Source organism: Atractosteus spatula, chromosome 22 (genome assembly GCF_055471065.1).
Source record: "Atractosteus spatula isolate fAtrSpa1 chromosome 22, fAtrSpa1.hap1, whole genome shotgun sequence".
Classification (NCBI taxonomy): domain Eukaryota; kingdom Metazoa; phylum Chordata; class Actinopteri; order Semionotiformes; family Lepisosteidae; genus Atractosteus; species Atractosteus spatula.
Window position 1 is genome coordinate 17,545,615 of NC_142727.1, and position 14,952 is coordinate 17,560,566.

Genomic DNA, 14,952 nt, shown 5'->3' on the forward strand with positions numbered 1-14,952 from the left:
GACTTGCCTGTGCTGTGAGAAGGGTTCAGTTCCGAAGTCAAGTTCTTGCTTGCTGACGTGCTGAAGTTCTGGCTCAGGTGGAAAAATGCTTTTTTTGGTTCGTAAAATAGTACAAATGCTCCGTATCATTGGCAATCGTATCGGGATACCTCATCATGCCCGACTGGTGGATCATTTTATATCAATTACACTGCACATAACATATTTTTACTGTTTGTTTTGTATGTATTGTGTCAAAGTGATTTTCAAGACTTTCAAAATGTGGGACACTTAAAGTTCGGTGCTAGTGAGGGTAAGATGAGCACATGAGCACTGAGAAAGTACCAGAGCTGTAGAGGTGAAGTTCTTTGGGCTGTGCTCTGAGAGACAGCCTCACTGTTCCTCAGGCTGGGACAGGAGATCACACACTGTATTATTATTATTGAGAGACAGGCTCACTCTCTGTTCCTCAGGCTGGGACAGGAGATCACACACTGTATTATTATTATTGAGAGACAGGTTCACTGTCTGTTCCTCAGGCTGGGACAGGAGATCACACACTGTATTATTATTATTGAGAGACAGGTTCACTGTCTGTTCCTCAGGCTGGGACAGGAGATCACACACTGTATTACTATTATTGAGAGACAGGCTCACTGTCTGTTCCTCAGGCTGGGACAGGAGATCACACACTGTATTATTATTACTGAGAGACAGGCTCAGTTCCCCCCTCCCTCTCCCAGTAGGGTTGGGAGTTGCTGTGATTATGGCAGGTGTCAGAATTCTGGGATTAGATGTGTAAATTTGGGAAAGAATGTTTCTCTAATCCCAGAATATTTGTCGCAGTGCAGTAGGAAGTGCACCTCTGTCTCTATTTCTCCCCGCTGGTAGTGGGAGCTAAGCCTGTCCTCTCTGGGCAGCCAGGTCTTCCTGTGTCCAGTCTCTATGGTCTGATTCTCTTTCTGATTTAAGATGACGGATCTCGTGTCCTGTTTACTCTGAATTTGTCTGGCCTCCTTGTCTTTCAAAGATGACATACTGTTGATGCTACAGTGTTGTTACACGCTGTGCGCTGGGACTCTGGTCTTGCAGATGAACTGGTATCTGTCTCTGCAGTGGCTGGTTCATTCTGGGTAGAGGTAAGAGCTCCGTGAAGGTGCCCCCTACAGACAGCACAAACGATAAACCCCCCTCATTCGTTTGTGCCGGTTTGTGCCATTGAAAGTAGCGTTTCTGCTGCTCTCGTTCCCGAGATATAGCGCCTTGTTTTCCCGGTGATGACGGGACCATGCACGGTGACTTTGACCTCCAGTGACCCCGTCTGCCGAGTTCAGGCGTCTGTTACGGGTGCGAGAGTAACAGTTCTGCAGTTGTGTTCCTCTGTTTGCCCGGGTGGGGGCGGCGGTGGATTTTGCATTTCATATCAGTTTCTTCTGTGCGTTTGTGTGAGCAGGAAAATTAAATTTGTCACGAATATCACATAGCCTAATCAGAAGAGTTGCGGGTGTACTCTCAAAAAGCGAACATTAGGTCCCAGGCCTACCCAATCAGTCCAAAGAAATCTCAGGTTTTATTTCTCTTGTTTGCGTTACATGATTTGCTTTTTAATGTTACTTGTTTGCTTTTTTCATCGTTTGTGGTTTGCTATTGGCTCGCTGTATCTTTCGTGACCAATAAGAAAGTGATGTAAATGTAGGGGGCGGGGCATGCGTAGCCGTAGCCTAATTGGCTGTCGTTGTCGTCAGACGCTCTTACAGCTCTCTAGCGCCAGTTTCTGGTTTATTAGCCAACATGGCGAAACAAATGCACATATCTACGTCTTTCTAAAAGCCGCCTGTAGATGGCCAGAGCAGTCCCGACACCAGTAAGACACATGAGATGCTACAGGCGTCTTGGGTCTTGAGGGGTACAGCCCGGCTCCCCGAGCAGTGCGGCAGTGCTCGCGTTTGCTTGTAGCGGCTCGATACTGCTCCACCTGCAGGAGCTGAGCACGCAGAGACCTAACATTTCTCCTGTTAACAAATGACACGTCTGGAATGCATGAATAACATTAAGATAATATTGACGGATAGATGCGGGTGTTTACAGATAGCTGTTCATATCGCCTCTAAATGCCCTGCAGTATTTTTAAGTGAACGACGTTTACAGAGCTCAAATACATCCAAAGTATGTATTCGACGCTTTTATTAGCAGACCATTCTTGCAATTAAAGGTACGATGAATTGGTTAGCACTGTTATGCTCAAGTCCGCTGAATATTTAAAGGCAGGTAAAAGCTCCGTGAAGTTGCCCCCCTGCAGACAGCACAAACGATGAAACCCCCCTTATTCGTTAGTGCTGCGTTTGTGCCGGTTTGTGCCGTTGAAAGTAGCGTTTGTGCTGCTCTCGTTCCCGAGATATAGCGCCTTGTTTTCCCGGTGATCACGGGACCATGCACGGTGACTTTGACCTCCAGTGACCCCGTCTGCCGAGTTCAGGCGCTCTGTTACAGTTTAGCTCGCACCTTTAACATTTCAAAGACAATATCCATAAACATATGAGCCTCCTTAGATGTGAATAATGCTAAGACATTAACCATGCTAAGGCATGCCAACACGTTAACCATCTATAACATAAACCTGTGGTTGTAATGCATGTTAAATCACCGTGATTGTAAGATCTATAGACATCTATATGTAAGATCTTTTTCCTTTTCTTTCCTTACCGTGACACGCTGTAGCCGAACGCGTAACTGTGGGATACCATCGCGACAAGACCTCCGCAGCATGTCAAGATAGGGACCCCATGTATATCGCATGTATATCGCGGCAGTGTATATCACGACTAGCGCCTTGTTTCCATGCCACCCTGGCACCGCTGTCGCAACCAAGTTCTCATATCAGGACATGATATACCCAGATAGGACGAGTCGCGATATATAAACTGTGTTGCGAAATGGGGTCAGCATATCGTGTCAGGGTATGTCCTATACCGTATGGACTGCATGTCGCGACATGGGGGCGGGGCATTTTTGTGGGGGCATGTCATATCGCGATATGCGGGCTCCATGTCGCGACATAGGGGCAGGGGTGTTTTGTAGGGTATGTCATATTGCGATATATGCACTTAATGTCGTGACTGTGGCGCCATGACAGTAATGCGCCAGTCGCAATGGGTATCGCGATGTGATCGGGATGCGCGCACTCCTATCGTCTGATGCTAACGGAGTCGTGAACGCGCTGTGGATGCCATGACATTCTTTGTCTGCGATTCAGTTTTGACCTCAGTGCGACTTCTCTTAGATTGATCAGTAACTGGAAACCAATGGACGTGTTACTGTAGATCCAGCGTGCTCGTACAGCACACACGGTTCACCGGGGCTACAGTATCTGGACCAAGAAGAGCATCCGTCGCCTGTGTGTCTACATGCTGCCCAATCAGAGTGTCGAGTCTCACTCTTCACCCAATCAGAGTGTCGATTCTCACTCTTCACCCAATCGCGGCCCGAGCTGCTCGGGGGTTTAGCTAATCACGGCTCTGAGAGCTGTTCACGCCAGCAGCGCCAGGTGGACCGGCTTGTTCACGGTCACTGAGAATCTAGTTTTAAAATGCTTCGCTTATTTGCAAAATAACTACATCGGCTTTTTTTATTCTAACGTCTTTATTGATTCACAATGTCCCGTACTCTTCGAAATAAATACATTTTTATTTGCAATATAACTGTCTCCGCTGCTTTCTGTAATGAATACATGGTATTTGAACACTTTTAATCGTATATTTAAGGTAGGGGAAACACGTTCTGCTTTGTACTTTAAAAAATGAATAGAAATATAAAGTCTATCATCATTATATTAGTATGCTCAACTTTGTTTTTTATTGTTAAATTACATCGATCTTGAAACTAATACCTAAGAATGTGAATATGGGCTCCCGTGTTGTGCCAGCGGTAATGTGGAAACTGGTGTCTCTTCACCAATGAAAGGAGTACACAAGCAGTACATTTCGAGAACAGGGTTTAAAATGAAAAGAAAACACCTTACCCAATGAACTAACATAGTAACTCCTCCCTCAATGTAAACTGTCTATTCGTGTAAAGGCTGAAAAGTCTGGGGTCAACTGGTGTATGTGTGTGCGTGCGTGCAGGGCTGTGCTGTGTCCAGTAGCTCAGTGTGTGTGTGCGTGCAGGGCTGTGCTGTGTCCAGTAGCTCAGTGTGTGTGTGCGTGCAGGGCTGTGCTGTGTCCAGTAGCTCAGTGTGTGTGTGCGTGCAGGGCTGTGCTCTGTCCAGTAGCTCAGTGTGTGCGTGCGTGCAGGGCTGTGCTGTGTCCAGTAGCTCAGTGTGTGTGTGCGTGCAGGGCTGTGCTGTGTCCAGTAGCTCAGTGTGTGTGTGCGTGCAGGGCTGTGCTGTGTCCAGTAGCTCAGTGTGTGCGTGCGTGCAGGGCTGTGCTGTGTCCAGTAGCTCAGTGTGTGCTTGCGTGCAGGGCTGTGCTGTGTCCAGTAGCTCAGTGTGTGTGTGCGTGCAGGGCTGTGCTGTGTCCAGTAGCTCAGTGTGTGTGTGCGTGCAGGGCTGTGCTGTGTCCAGTAGCTCAGTGTGTGCTTGCGTGCAGGGCTGTGCTGTGTCCAGTAGCTCAGTGTGTGTGTGCGTGCAGGGCTGTGCTGTGTCCAGTAGCTCAGTGTGTGCGTGCGTGCAGGGCTGTGCTGTGTCCAGTAGCTCAGTGTGTGTGTGCGTGCAGGGCTGTGCTGTGTCCAGTAGCTCAGTGTGTGTGTGTGCAGGGCTGTGCTGTGTCCAGTAGCTCAGCAGTAAGTATCTGGTGGTCTTTAGTGCTCTGGCAGTACTCTGATGTGTGAAACTGCCTTTTTTCACCCAGCTGGATACTGTGCATGAAACCCCTGCAGATACTTCATTCACAGCACTGGAGCGCTCCGAGAGCACTGACTCCGCGGGACTGGGCTGCAGCTGGTCCAGTCGATGTGTTCTGCGGTATCGTGCCACGGCTCCTGCTGGGCTCTCAACATGCTCTCTGTCTCTGTGCTCCTGCAGCCCAGCGGCAAGAAGCTCTTGTGTCAGAATGATGAAAGCGCTCCATAATTCTGCTCTCTCGTCTTTGTGCGGCAGGTGTCTGCTGGGGTCCCGGGACAGGCCTGTGGAGGGAGCGTGCACTATGGACTCCAGTCTGGGGGCCCTGCCTCGGCTCGTGTGCCTCAGTCTGAGCCTGGCCTCCATCCTCGGCTGCTCATGTAAGAGGGGCGGTGGGGGTGGGGGTCCGCTGTGATCGCCGTGGGGTGAGGGGCCCCTCTGTCTCCCAGCTGGTGCCCACAGCACCACCACCCGTCAGCGCTCTGCGCCGCTGGTGGCGAGAAGGGAGGTGCTGTCCCAGGCGCAGTGCAGCTCCGGTCTTGATCTTCAGCCCCTCGGCAGTCCTGCACACGAGCTGCACACGACATTGCCCCCCCTCCCCAGAGCTGTGCACTGAGCCCCCCCTCCCCAGAGCTGTGCACTGAGCCCCCCCTCCCCAGAGCTGTGCACAGAGCCCCCCCTCCCCAGAGCTGTGCACTGAGCCCCCTCACACAGACACACAGACCGGGCTGCACTGTCCTCACAGCCTGGTGTGAGTGGGTGCAGGTGGGTGTGGGTGTTAGTGAGTGGGTGTGAGTGAGTGAGTGGGTGGAGTGGGTGTGGGTGTGAGCGAGGGGGTGGAGTGGGACTCAGCCCGAGTCGGTGGAGTGGGTAGAGTGGGTGTGGGTGGGTGTGGGTGAGTGTCAGTGAGTGTCAGTGAGTGGGTGGAGTGGGTGTGAGTGAGTATGAGTGGGTGGAGTGGGTGTGAGTGAGTATGAGTGGGTGGTGGGTGTGGGTGTGAGTGGATGTGTGTGGGTGTGGGTCTCCGGATGCTCTCCCCGCTCAGGAGCAGCTCTGTCCCCTGGAGGGCTGGGCTCTGCGGACTGACTGCAGCCCCGCCTGTCCCCTGGAGGGCTGGGCTCTGCAGACTGACTGCAGCCCCGCCTGTCCCCTGGAGGGCTGGGCTCTGCGGACTGACTGCAGCCCCGCCTGTCCCCTGGAGGGCTGGGCTCTGCGGACTGACTGCAGCCCCGCCTGTCCCCTGGAGGGCTGGGCTCTGCGGACTGACTGCAGCCCCGCCTGTCCCCTGGAGGGCTGGGCTCTGCGGACTGACTGCAGCCCCGCCTGTCCCCTGGAGGGCTGGGCTCTGCGGACTGACTGCAGCCCCGCCTGTCCCCTGGAGGGCTGGGCTCTGCGGACTGACTGCAGCCCCGCCTGTCCCCTGGAGGGCTGGGCTCTGCGGACTGACTGCAGCCCCGCCTGTCTCCTGCCCAGGTGCCCGGCTGTCGTTCCGCGAGGAGCCTGTCTCTGCCACCCAGCGGCTGGGGGGGCCCGTACTCCTGCGCTGCTTGGCCCAGCCCGAGGCGGCGCGGGTGTCCTGGCTGTGGGAGGGACGCCCGCTGGACCCTGCGGCCCTGCCCCCCGAGCTGGAGCTGAGGCCCGGCGCGCTCGCCATCCGCGCTCTGCACCCGCGGCACACTGGCCGCTACTTCTGCGTGGCGCAGCTCGGGAGCAGGGCCATCGCCAGCCGGCACGCCCACATCACCATCGCAGGTACAGCCAGCCCACACGCGCCAAGTGCCCCGCACACACCCTGCCCACTGCTGCTGCAGTATACACACACACACACCCTGCCCACTCCTGCTGCAGTATACACACACACACACACCCTGCCCACTCCTGCTGCAGTATACACACACACACACACACACACACACCCTGCCCACTCCTGCTGCAGTATACACACACACACACACACACACCCTGCCCACTCCTGCTGCAGTTTACACACACACACACACACACCCTGCCCACTCCTGCTGCAGTATACACACACACACACACACACACCCTGCCCACTCCTGCTGCAGTATACACACACACACACACACCTGCCCACTCCTGCTGCAGTATACACACACACACCCTGCCCACTCCTGCTGCAGTATACACACACACACACACACCCTGCCCACTCCTGCTGCAGTACACACACACACACACACACACACACACACCTGCCCACTCCTGCTGCAGTATACACACACACACACACACACACCTGCCCACTCCTGCTGCAGTATACACACACACACCCTGCCCACTCCTGCTGCAGTATACACACACACACACACACCTGCCCACTCCTGCTGCAGTACACACACACACACACACACACACACACACCTGCCCACTCCTGCTGCAGTATACACACACACACACACACACCCTGCCCACTCCTGCTGCAGTACACACACACACACACACCCTGCCCACTCCTGCTGCAGTACACACACACACACACACACACCCTGCCCACTCCTGCTGCAGTACACACACACACACACACACACCCTGCCCACTCCTGCTGCAGTACACACACACACACACACACACCCTGCCCACTCCTGCTGCAGTACACACACACACACACACACACACCTGCCCACTCCTGCTGCAGTACACACACACACACACACACACACACACACACTGCCCACTCCTGCAGCAGTATATACACAAACCTGCCCACTCCTGGTGCACTATACGCACACACACTACCCAGTCCTGCTGCAGTACACACACACACACACACACACACACACCCTGCCCACTCCTGCTGCAGTATATATACACACACACACTGCCCACTCCTGCTGCAGTATACACACACACACACACACACACCGAGTGCAGAGTTGACCCGCGGTGTCTTGGCAGAGATCTCGGCGTTCAGGGAGCTGCCCCGGCGGCTGGTGAAGGCGGAGGAGGGCGGCACGGCGCTGATCCGGTGCCAGCTTCCTCCGAGCACCCCTCCGGCTGTGCCGCGGTTCAGGGTTCGAGGGCAGTGGCTGGAGCAGTCCACAGGTAGATCCTGGGTGCCCGTGGCCGAGGGGTGGGAGGGACCGGGCCTGACCCGCACAGCGAGAGAGGAAGCTGTAAACTCTGATAAAGTAAGGCCCATCTGGGGGTTTCCTGTCTTCTGCATTTCTGCTGACGGTATGGGGCGCACAAGTTCGGGATGGCTTCTCCCCATGACTGCACTCACCCGCTCTTCCCCTCCTCCTGCCAGGCGACTTCTTCATCTTCCCGTCTGGGAGCCTTCAGATCCGGGCCGTGTCCCCCCAGCACCAGGGCACGTACAGGTGCGGGGCGCACAACCCGCTGACCCAGGAGACCCGGCTGGAGCCCCACGGCCAGAAGCTGGCAGTCACGCGTGAGTCCGGCCGCTCCGACGGGGGGGTTCCAGTTCTGGGCTAGGGGTCGGGGACAGCCGGCCCTGACTTCTCCCACTGTCTGTCCCCCCGCCAGGCCCGGCCGACCCCGCCGCCCCCCTGCGGATCGTGTACCCCACCTCCCCGCAGACGGTGTCCGTGGTCGAGGCGCAGCCCCTGGTCCTGGAGTGCATCGTGGCGGGACGGCCCGCCCCCGCCGTGCGCTGGACCCGGGAGGGGCGGCAGGTGGCTCTCGGGCCGGGCCGGAGCCTGCAGCACCACAGCCTGGTGCTGGACAGTGCGGCGAGGAGCGACGGGGGCGCCTACCGGTGCTCGGCGCGGGACCAGACGGGCAGGGTGGTCAGCGCTAATTACACCGTGGAAGTGCTCGGTGAGTGGCGGGCCGTGGCAGAGCCGTGCGTCTCCGTCTCGGAATCCTGTCTTCTGCGCAGGGCCTCCACCATGTGGCACAGCCCGACGGCATCATCCTGTCTGGCCTGTTGGCTCCTGCATCGCTTGGGTTTCCAGTCCATTTCAAGCTGTCTCTCTTTTCCCCCCTCTCTTCCCCTCTTTCCCTCGCCTCCCTGCGACAGAGCCGGCCTCGGTGTCGCGGGGACTGTCGGACCGGTCCGTGTCTGTGGGCTCGTCTGTGAGCTTCACCTGCGCGTCCAAGGGAAACCCCGCCCCCAACATCACCTGGCTGCTGGACTCCGCCCCCCTCGTGCCCTCGCCCCGCCTCCAGCTCTCCGGCTCCTCCCTCCGCATCGCCTCGGCAGGGCCCCAGGACCAGGGCGTGTACCAGTGCCTTGTGGACAACGGGATTGGCTCTGCCCAGTCCTCTGGGATGCTCACCGTCCAATCAGGTGCTGTCCCATTTGTTCTGCTTCTGAAATGACAAGGATGACGCAAAAGCCTGAAGATTCATTAGAACTTCTTGGGTCAAATGAAAATACATTCATTGGCAAAAAAAAGGGAAATATTTTCATTGGTTGTGGAAATAAATGTTCATCAGTCTGCTGATTAGCTTAAACAATGATTCAGAGCTGAAAACGCCCATCAGCCTTTCCTGGAAGTGTTTCTGGGCTGCTCTCTTCTGGACTTGAGGCAGAGGTGGGGGAGGAGGCTGGGCTCTGGTATGTTAATGGCCCAGGAGAGGAATGTGGGACAGCTGGGCTCGGTCCCGGTGTAGAGTTACTGGCTCAAGGCTAGTTTGTTTTGTAAGATAAACCCAACAGCCTGGACCAGTGCCCTGGACACTCAGATACCTCTCCTCTGTTTTCATCCTCTTATTGTTGCGTTTATTTACTTTCTTTTTCTGTATGGGATATTTTTGTGTTTATCTTGGTGTGTCTGAATTTCTTCGAGCACCTTCCCAGCAGCGCGGAGGAGATGAGCGGAGACTGAGCTGTACAAACACTATTTAATACAGCGATGTGGAAAAGAACGTTTTACAGAAGAAGATATAGTCCTCACCAAGTCCAGATAAATCTAGATACATCTAACCGCATGTGACAAGTAACACACGCGTCTTACTCGTTATTTAGCATGGACCCTTTCTAAATGGTTTTATTTAACGGTGAGAGTTCAGTTCTCTTGGCAAGTACTGGCCTTGAAAACAAAGGAGCTGGTCATTGATTTAAGAGAAAATGACCCCCCAGCCTACTGTAATAAAGGTCAGAGAGTCAGAAAGGTCAATGACTTCAAGTACTGGAGCTGCTCACAGACAGACAGTTGGGACGAATGTTGCGAAACTAAGCTATTTCAAGGCAGATAGAACCATCCTAACACTTTTCTGCAAGTTGTTTTCTTGAGAGCGTATTGAAAACACTGTCTCACCTGCTGGTTTGGTAACATCAGTACCATTGACTGCAATAGGCTGGGAAAAATTAGGCAAACTAAGTAGCAGATCCACTGGGGCAAATCAGATCGCTTTCAATGTCCTCTACAAGCAGAGAGTGACAAAGAGCATAGCGCGTTATGGATTGTGTCTCACCCCTCCACTGCAAGTTCACACCAACGCCTCTGCGTCCCAGGGGTGAAACTAACAGATACAGGAAGTCTTCACCCCCACTGCAACATCTCTTTCAAACAACGTGTCCTAACTGTCTTCTCTTGCTTGGTTGTTAATTCTGTCCGTCTGTCATTGTGTTGTTGTGTTGTGAGTGTGCTGTAAAACGAATTTCGCAAAGGAGACAAGAAAGCTTGAACCGAACGGCACAGCAGAATAATCGTCCAGCAGTCAGTAGGCTTGTGTGAGTGCACCCTTACTGCTGCCACATCGGCGGAGAAGGGAATGAGAAGCAGGTGCTGCTGGACAGGTGCACGTGATTAGCTGATCGTGAGGAGCTGCTGCCACCTGTATATCAGATCAGAACCTGGCAGTCTGGTCTGGGGCTTCAGGTTTGTGGGTCAGAAGATATCTGTAACGGTCTCAGACACAGGATTGTTGCTGCTCTCCAGTCTGGGAAGGGTGCCTTAATGTATCCCATTAAATACTATCTTTAATATATTCCCCATCCTTCGTTCCTTATTGCCAGTCAGTGACAGGTGTAGTTAGAGCAAGTAAAGTTTAAAGAAAAACAAGCTTGAATTTTGTCAGGATTCTTATTCTCCTAAACTATTTCTTTTGTGCTGTTGATACACGATTGTATTTTTTGGTTAGTTAATTAATCCTGGAGTAAACCTTAGCATAGTCATTAGTGCTGAATAAAGAAAACTGAAACCTTGTTTCTTTTTTACAAAGTTCCAAGGAATCTAACAGATTTTCTTCATTGTAGGGGTTCCTTATTTTCCTGGTTTCTGGACTGCACTGCCCTAGCACATGTCCTTCTTTGTGGAAATCATCGCTTTATATCTGAAACCCTTCCCAGCAGCTAATAACATTCCTCTTCTGCTTGATTGACAGCACGCTTGGAGACCAGCACAGTGGGTGTGGCTCCCGAAGCTCCGCCTTCAGCTCACCCTGTCCAGAGTGATGAGGGGGAGGAGCCACCTGCACAGGAGGAGGGGCTAGGAGGCAGCCTGGCCCCGCCCACAGAGAGGACCAGCGACACGCCCACCCCTGAAGCTCCAATCATCACCAGCCCCCCACAGACTCACAAGCCGGACATGTATGACCTGGAGTGGCGGGCTGGCCGGGACTGGGGCAGCCCCATCATTGCCTACTTCGTGAAGTACCGAAAGGTGGGTGTCCACAGGCATGCTCCCCACGTTTCAGCACTGTACCCCATTCCACACTGTTACCCTGTATGCACCCTCCACTTCCTGGCTGCTCCAGACAGGTCCGCGTGAGCCTGTTGCAGCAGAGGTGTTCTTAGTGATAAGAGTGAGCGATGTCCGGAAGAAAGGAGAGGCGATTTCCATGTAGCGGAGCCCTACAGCTGGCGGGGCAGCTGGTCCCTCCTGGCCTCCTGTCTCGTGTGCGTGGGGCTGTAGGCAGCAAGCCCCGTCACAGATGTCCAGACTCTGACAGCTCCTCTCTCCTCTCTCTCTCTCGTTTTGTTTTTGTGTGTTGTTTATTCTCGTGTGTGTGGTCTGTGTCCTGCGACCCCGCGTGCCGCCCTGCAGCTGGACGAGATGGGCACTGTGCTGGGCGGCTGGCACACAGTGCGGGTGCCGGGCAGCGAGAAGGCCCTGCGCCTGTCCGAGCTGGAGCCCTCCAGTCTGTACGAGGTCCTCATGGTGGCCCGCAGCGCCGGCGGGGACGGCCAGCCCGCCATGCTCACCTTCCGCACTGGCAAGGGTAGGTCCCAGGGGTGCTCCACACAGCACCCCACCGGCTGGGGGGAAGGGGGAGAGCAGAGCTTGAGGCCACTCCAGGGTGTCAGCTGGTCCACAGATCCACCACAGGGAACTAACTGGGAACGTGCTGAGAGCCCCTGTGGTAGCAATAACAGCAGCTCTATCACCCTGCAGCTCCCAGCTGGCCGCCCACTGGAGCCCAGCAGTGAGAGCCTGGCCAGTACCTGGAGGGGAGACTCCTGGGAGAGCTGAGGCTGCTGCTGGGAGAGGTGTCAGTGGGGCCAGCAGGGGGCGCTCACCCTGGGGTCTGTGTGGGTCCTAATGCCCCAGTACAGTGACGGGGACACTAGACTGTAAACAGGCGCCGTCCTTCAGATGAGATGTAAAACCGAGGTCCTGACTCTCTGTGGTCATTAACAATCCCAGGGCGTCTCTCGAGAAGAGCAAGGCTGTTACCCTCCCCCTGGCCCTTTCCCCTCATGGCCTCCCAATAGTCCCCAGCTCTGAGCGGAGGGTCCGGATAAGAGCTACCGAGGCGTAAGGGATGATGAATTACTCTACTGGAAGACAGCTCTTCCGTGCAGGAGGGGTTACCTCGCGGCAGTGACCAGCGTCTTCCTCTCCCTCTCTCTCCCTCTCCTCGCTCCCCGCAGAGCGCAGCGGCCCCTCCAGCAGGAGCCCCCAGCCGCAGGGCCCCTCTGCGCCCGCGGGCGGGCCCGAGAAGCTGCCCTCCAGCGAGGCCCTGAACACGCACTTCGGGGTGGTGGTGCACGAGCGGGGTAAGAGAGCAGCTCAGGGCTGGGTCAGCACGGGGGCAGGGGCGCTGTTCCTCCGGGACCGGTGCCCAGGTGTGGTGACGGGGGCACTGTGCCATCTTTCAGATGGGACGTTAGGCCGAGCTCCTGACTCTGGGACAGTAGAGACATTAGAGACGCCGGGCACTGCTCGTATCAGCAGGGGTGTCCACTCTAGTGTGCGGACTGAATTCCTCTCCGGGCTCGAAGGGTCTGGACTCCCCAGAGCCCCCCTTCACCTCGATTCAGATGGCGCAGGTGGGCTGTGGACTTCAGTGGGTCTCCTCCAGCATGCAGGGCTGCATCACCATCACCATCATGATGAAATGATGATACTGAATAATACTGAAATGTGTTGACTATATTCTTTTGTGTTTGTTACCGGGAAAGTGTTGTATAGTCTCATTTTACTCTCTGGACTGTTGATGAGGCCATGTTGACATAGTGTGACACGACACCAACCACAAGAGAGAGCCACCACAAACACACCGGTTCTGGGCAGCCAGTTCTTGCTACCCATGGCTTATCCACACATCTTGCCTTGGAAATGTTAGAGCATGAGGTCGCTTGTCAAAAAGGCTGGCTTCAACCTTGTGCGCTGGCCTCCTCATTCAGCCAGTGTAAAGTGCACAGACATGATGAGGATGATTGTCCAGACATCTCTTGGTAGCAACATCACGCCATCGTTTGGGGGTCTTAACAACCACGAGCTTCATGTGCATGACCGACACGCAGTCGGAGATCAGCCCTCGGGCCGCGGGGCAGTTCGGTGGCCTCACTGTACTTACTAACAGTCCAGAGAGCAGCGTGTGTGTCTCAGCACCACATGGTCCTGAAAGCCTTTGAGCAGCTGGGCTCGACAGTGCAGGGTGTTATCATTCGCTTCTTCAGCTCGTGCTTTTTTCCAAAGTGATGCTGTACATCGCTTCTGCTCAAGTGGTCTGACTCAGGTCTCCAAGTCAAAGGTACGAGAGCAGTGACCCACCCAGGATGTGAGCTCACAGTCCTGCCCACTGCTGTGTGTGTGTGTGTGTGTGTGTGTGTGTGTGTGTGTGTGTCTTCAGTTGCTTCTCACTAACCCTGTCTCTTGCACTCTCTCTCCCTGGCTCTCTGGCGCAGTGCCTGCACAGTGAGTACTCTTTGCTCCTACAGCATGCTTGTCCTGTGAGTGTAGTGTCTAGTTTGGTTCTTTATTCGGTGCTGTTTTTCTGTTTTTTACAGCCTGAACATCTGTTTGAGTTAACAAGGGGAGGGCAGGGATAGATGCACATTTAAAATCTTAACAAGTTAAAGGTGGCAAAAACAGTGGAGCAGTCTGACCCAGAGTGTACACTGGGCATCAGAGGAAACACGATGCATTGACCGCGATATCAGGAACATGAGCAGATATTTTGTTTTGGAGTGTCACTGAACGGATGTGACAGGTGAATTCTCTGGGCCTGTAGGGGCCAGTGTGAAACTGCAGCACTAATCCCGGTCTGGCGAGGAGGCTGAGGACTGGGGGTAGGAGGAGGGCTAGGGAGAGCAGTCAGACGAGCCTGCTGTACAGCAGGTAGAGATCGCGCTCTCCGGCGCCTGTCGGGCAGCAGCTGTGCGCGGTGCGCCTGTGGCACGACTCAGCGAGAGACTGGCCAGCCAGCGGGGTCACTGAGGGTGCGAGACAGCACGGTGATTGGCTGCAGATGCTCCCAGCCCCCTGATTGCTTCTCTCCTCCCCAGTGCCCGAGGCTCCAGACCGGCCCACCATCTCCATGGCGACGGAGAGCTCGGTGTACGTCACCTGGATCCCGCGGGCCAACGGCGGCTCCCCCATCACCGCCTTCCGGGTGGAGTACCGCAAGCAGGGCCGCGGCGCCGACTGGGTCCCCGCGGCCGACAACATCTCGCCACTCAAGCTGTCGGTGGAGGTCCGCAGCCTGGAGCCAGGTGAGCCCGGCAGCGCGGAGAGGGGGGTCGCGGCTTCTGCAGGGTTCAGACCGCCGGCGCGTCGCGAGGACCGCGGGCGCGTCTCAAAGACTGCGGGGGCGTCTCGAGGGCCGCGGGCGCGTCTCAAAGACCGCGGGGGCGTCGCAAGGTCCGCGGGGGCGTCTCGAGGACCGCGGGGGCGTCTCAAAGACCGCGGGGGCGTCGCAAGGGCCGCGGGGGCGTCTCGAGGACCGCGGGGGCGTCGCGAGGACCGCGGGGGCGTCTC

At 55.4% G+C, this 14,952-nt stretch overlaps 1 protein-coding gene across 1 annotated transcript in view; it reads left to right on the plus strand.

Annotated features, from left to right (window-relative positions):
• The window catches only part of cdon (cell adhesion associated, oncogene regulated), a 37,743-nt gene that overhangs the window by 13,809 nt on the left and 8,982 nt on the right, over positions 1–14,952 (plus strand). The window contains exons 2-11 of the mRNA XM_088939488.1: positions 5,072–5,193; positions 6,287–6,565; positions 7,733–7,879; positions 8,085–8,228; positions 8,324–8,617; positions 8,820–9,089; positions 11,132–11,409; positions 11,794–11,968; positions 12,621–12,746; positions 14,481–14,687. Coding sequence (XP_088795614.1) covers positions 5,118–5,193; positions 6,287–6,565; positions 7,733–7,879; positions 8,085–8,228; positions 8,324–8,617; positions 8,820–9,089; positions 11,132–11,409; positions 11,794–11,968; positions 12,621–12,746; positions 14,481–14,687 — 1,996 coding nt within the window. The 5' untranslated portion in view covers positions 5,072–5,117. The remainder of the gene's footprint in view (positions 1–5,071; positions 5,194–6,286; positions 6,566–7,732; positions 7,880–8,084; positions 8,229–8,323; positions 8,618–8,819; positions 9,090–11,131; positions 11,410–11,793; positions 11,969–12,620; positions 12,747–14,480; positions 14,688–14,952) is intronic.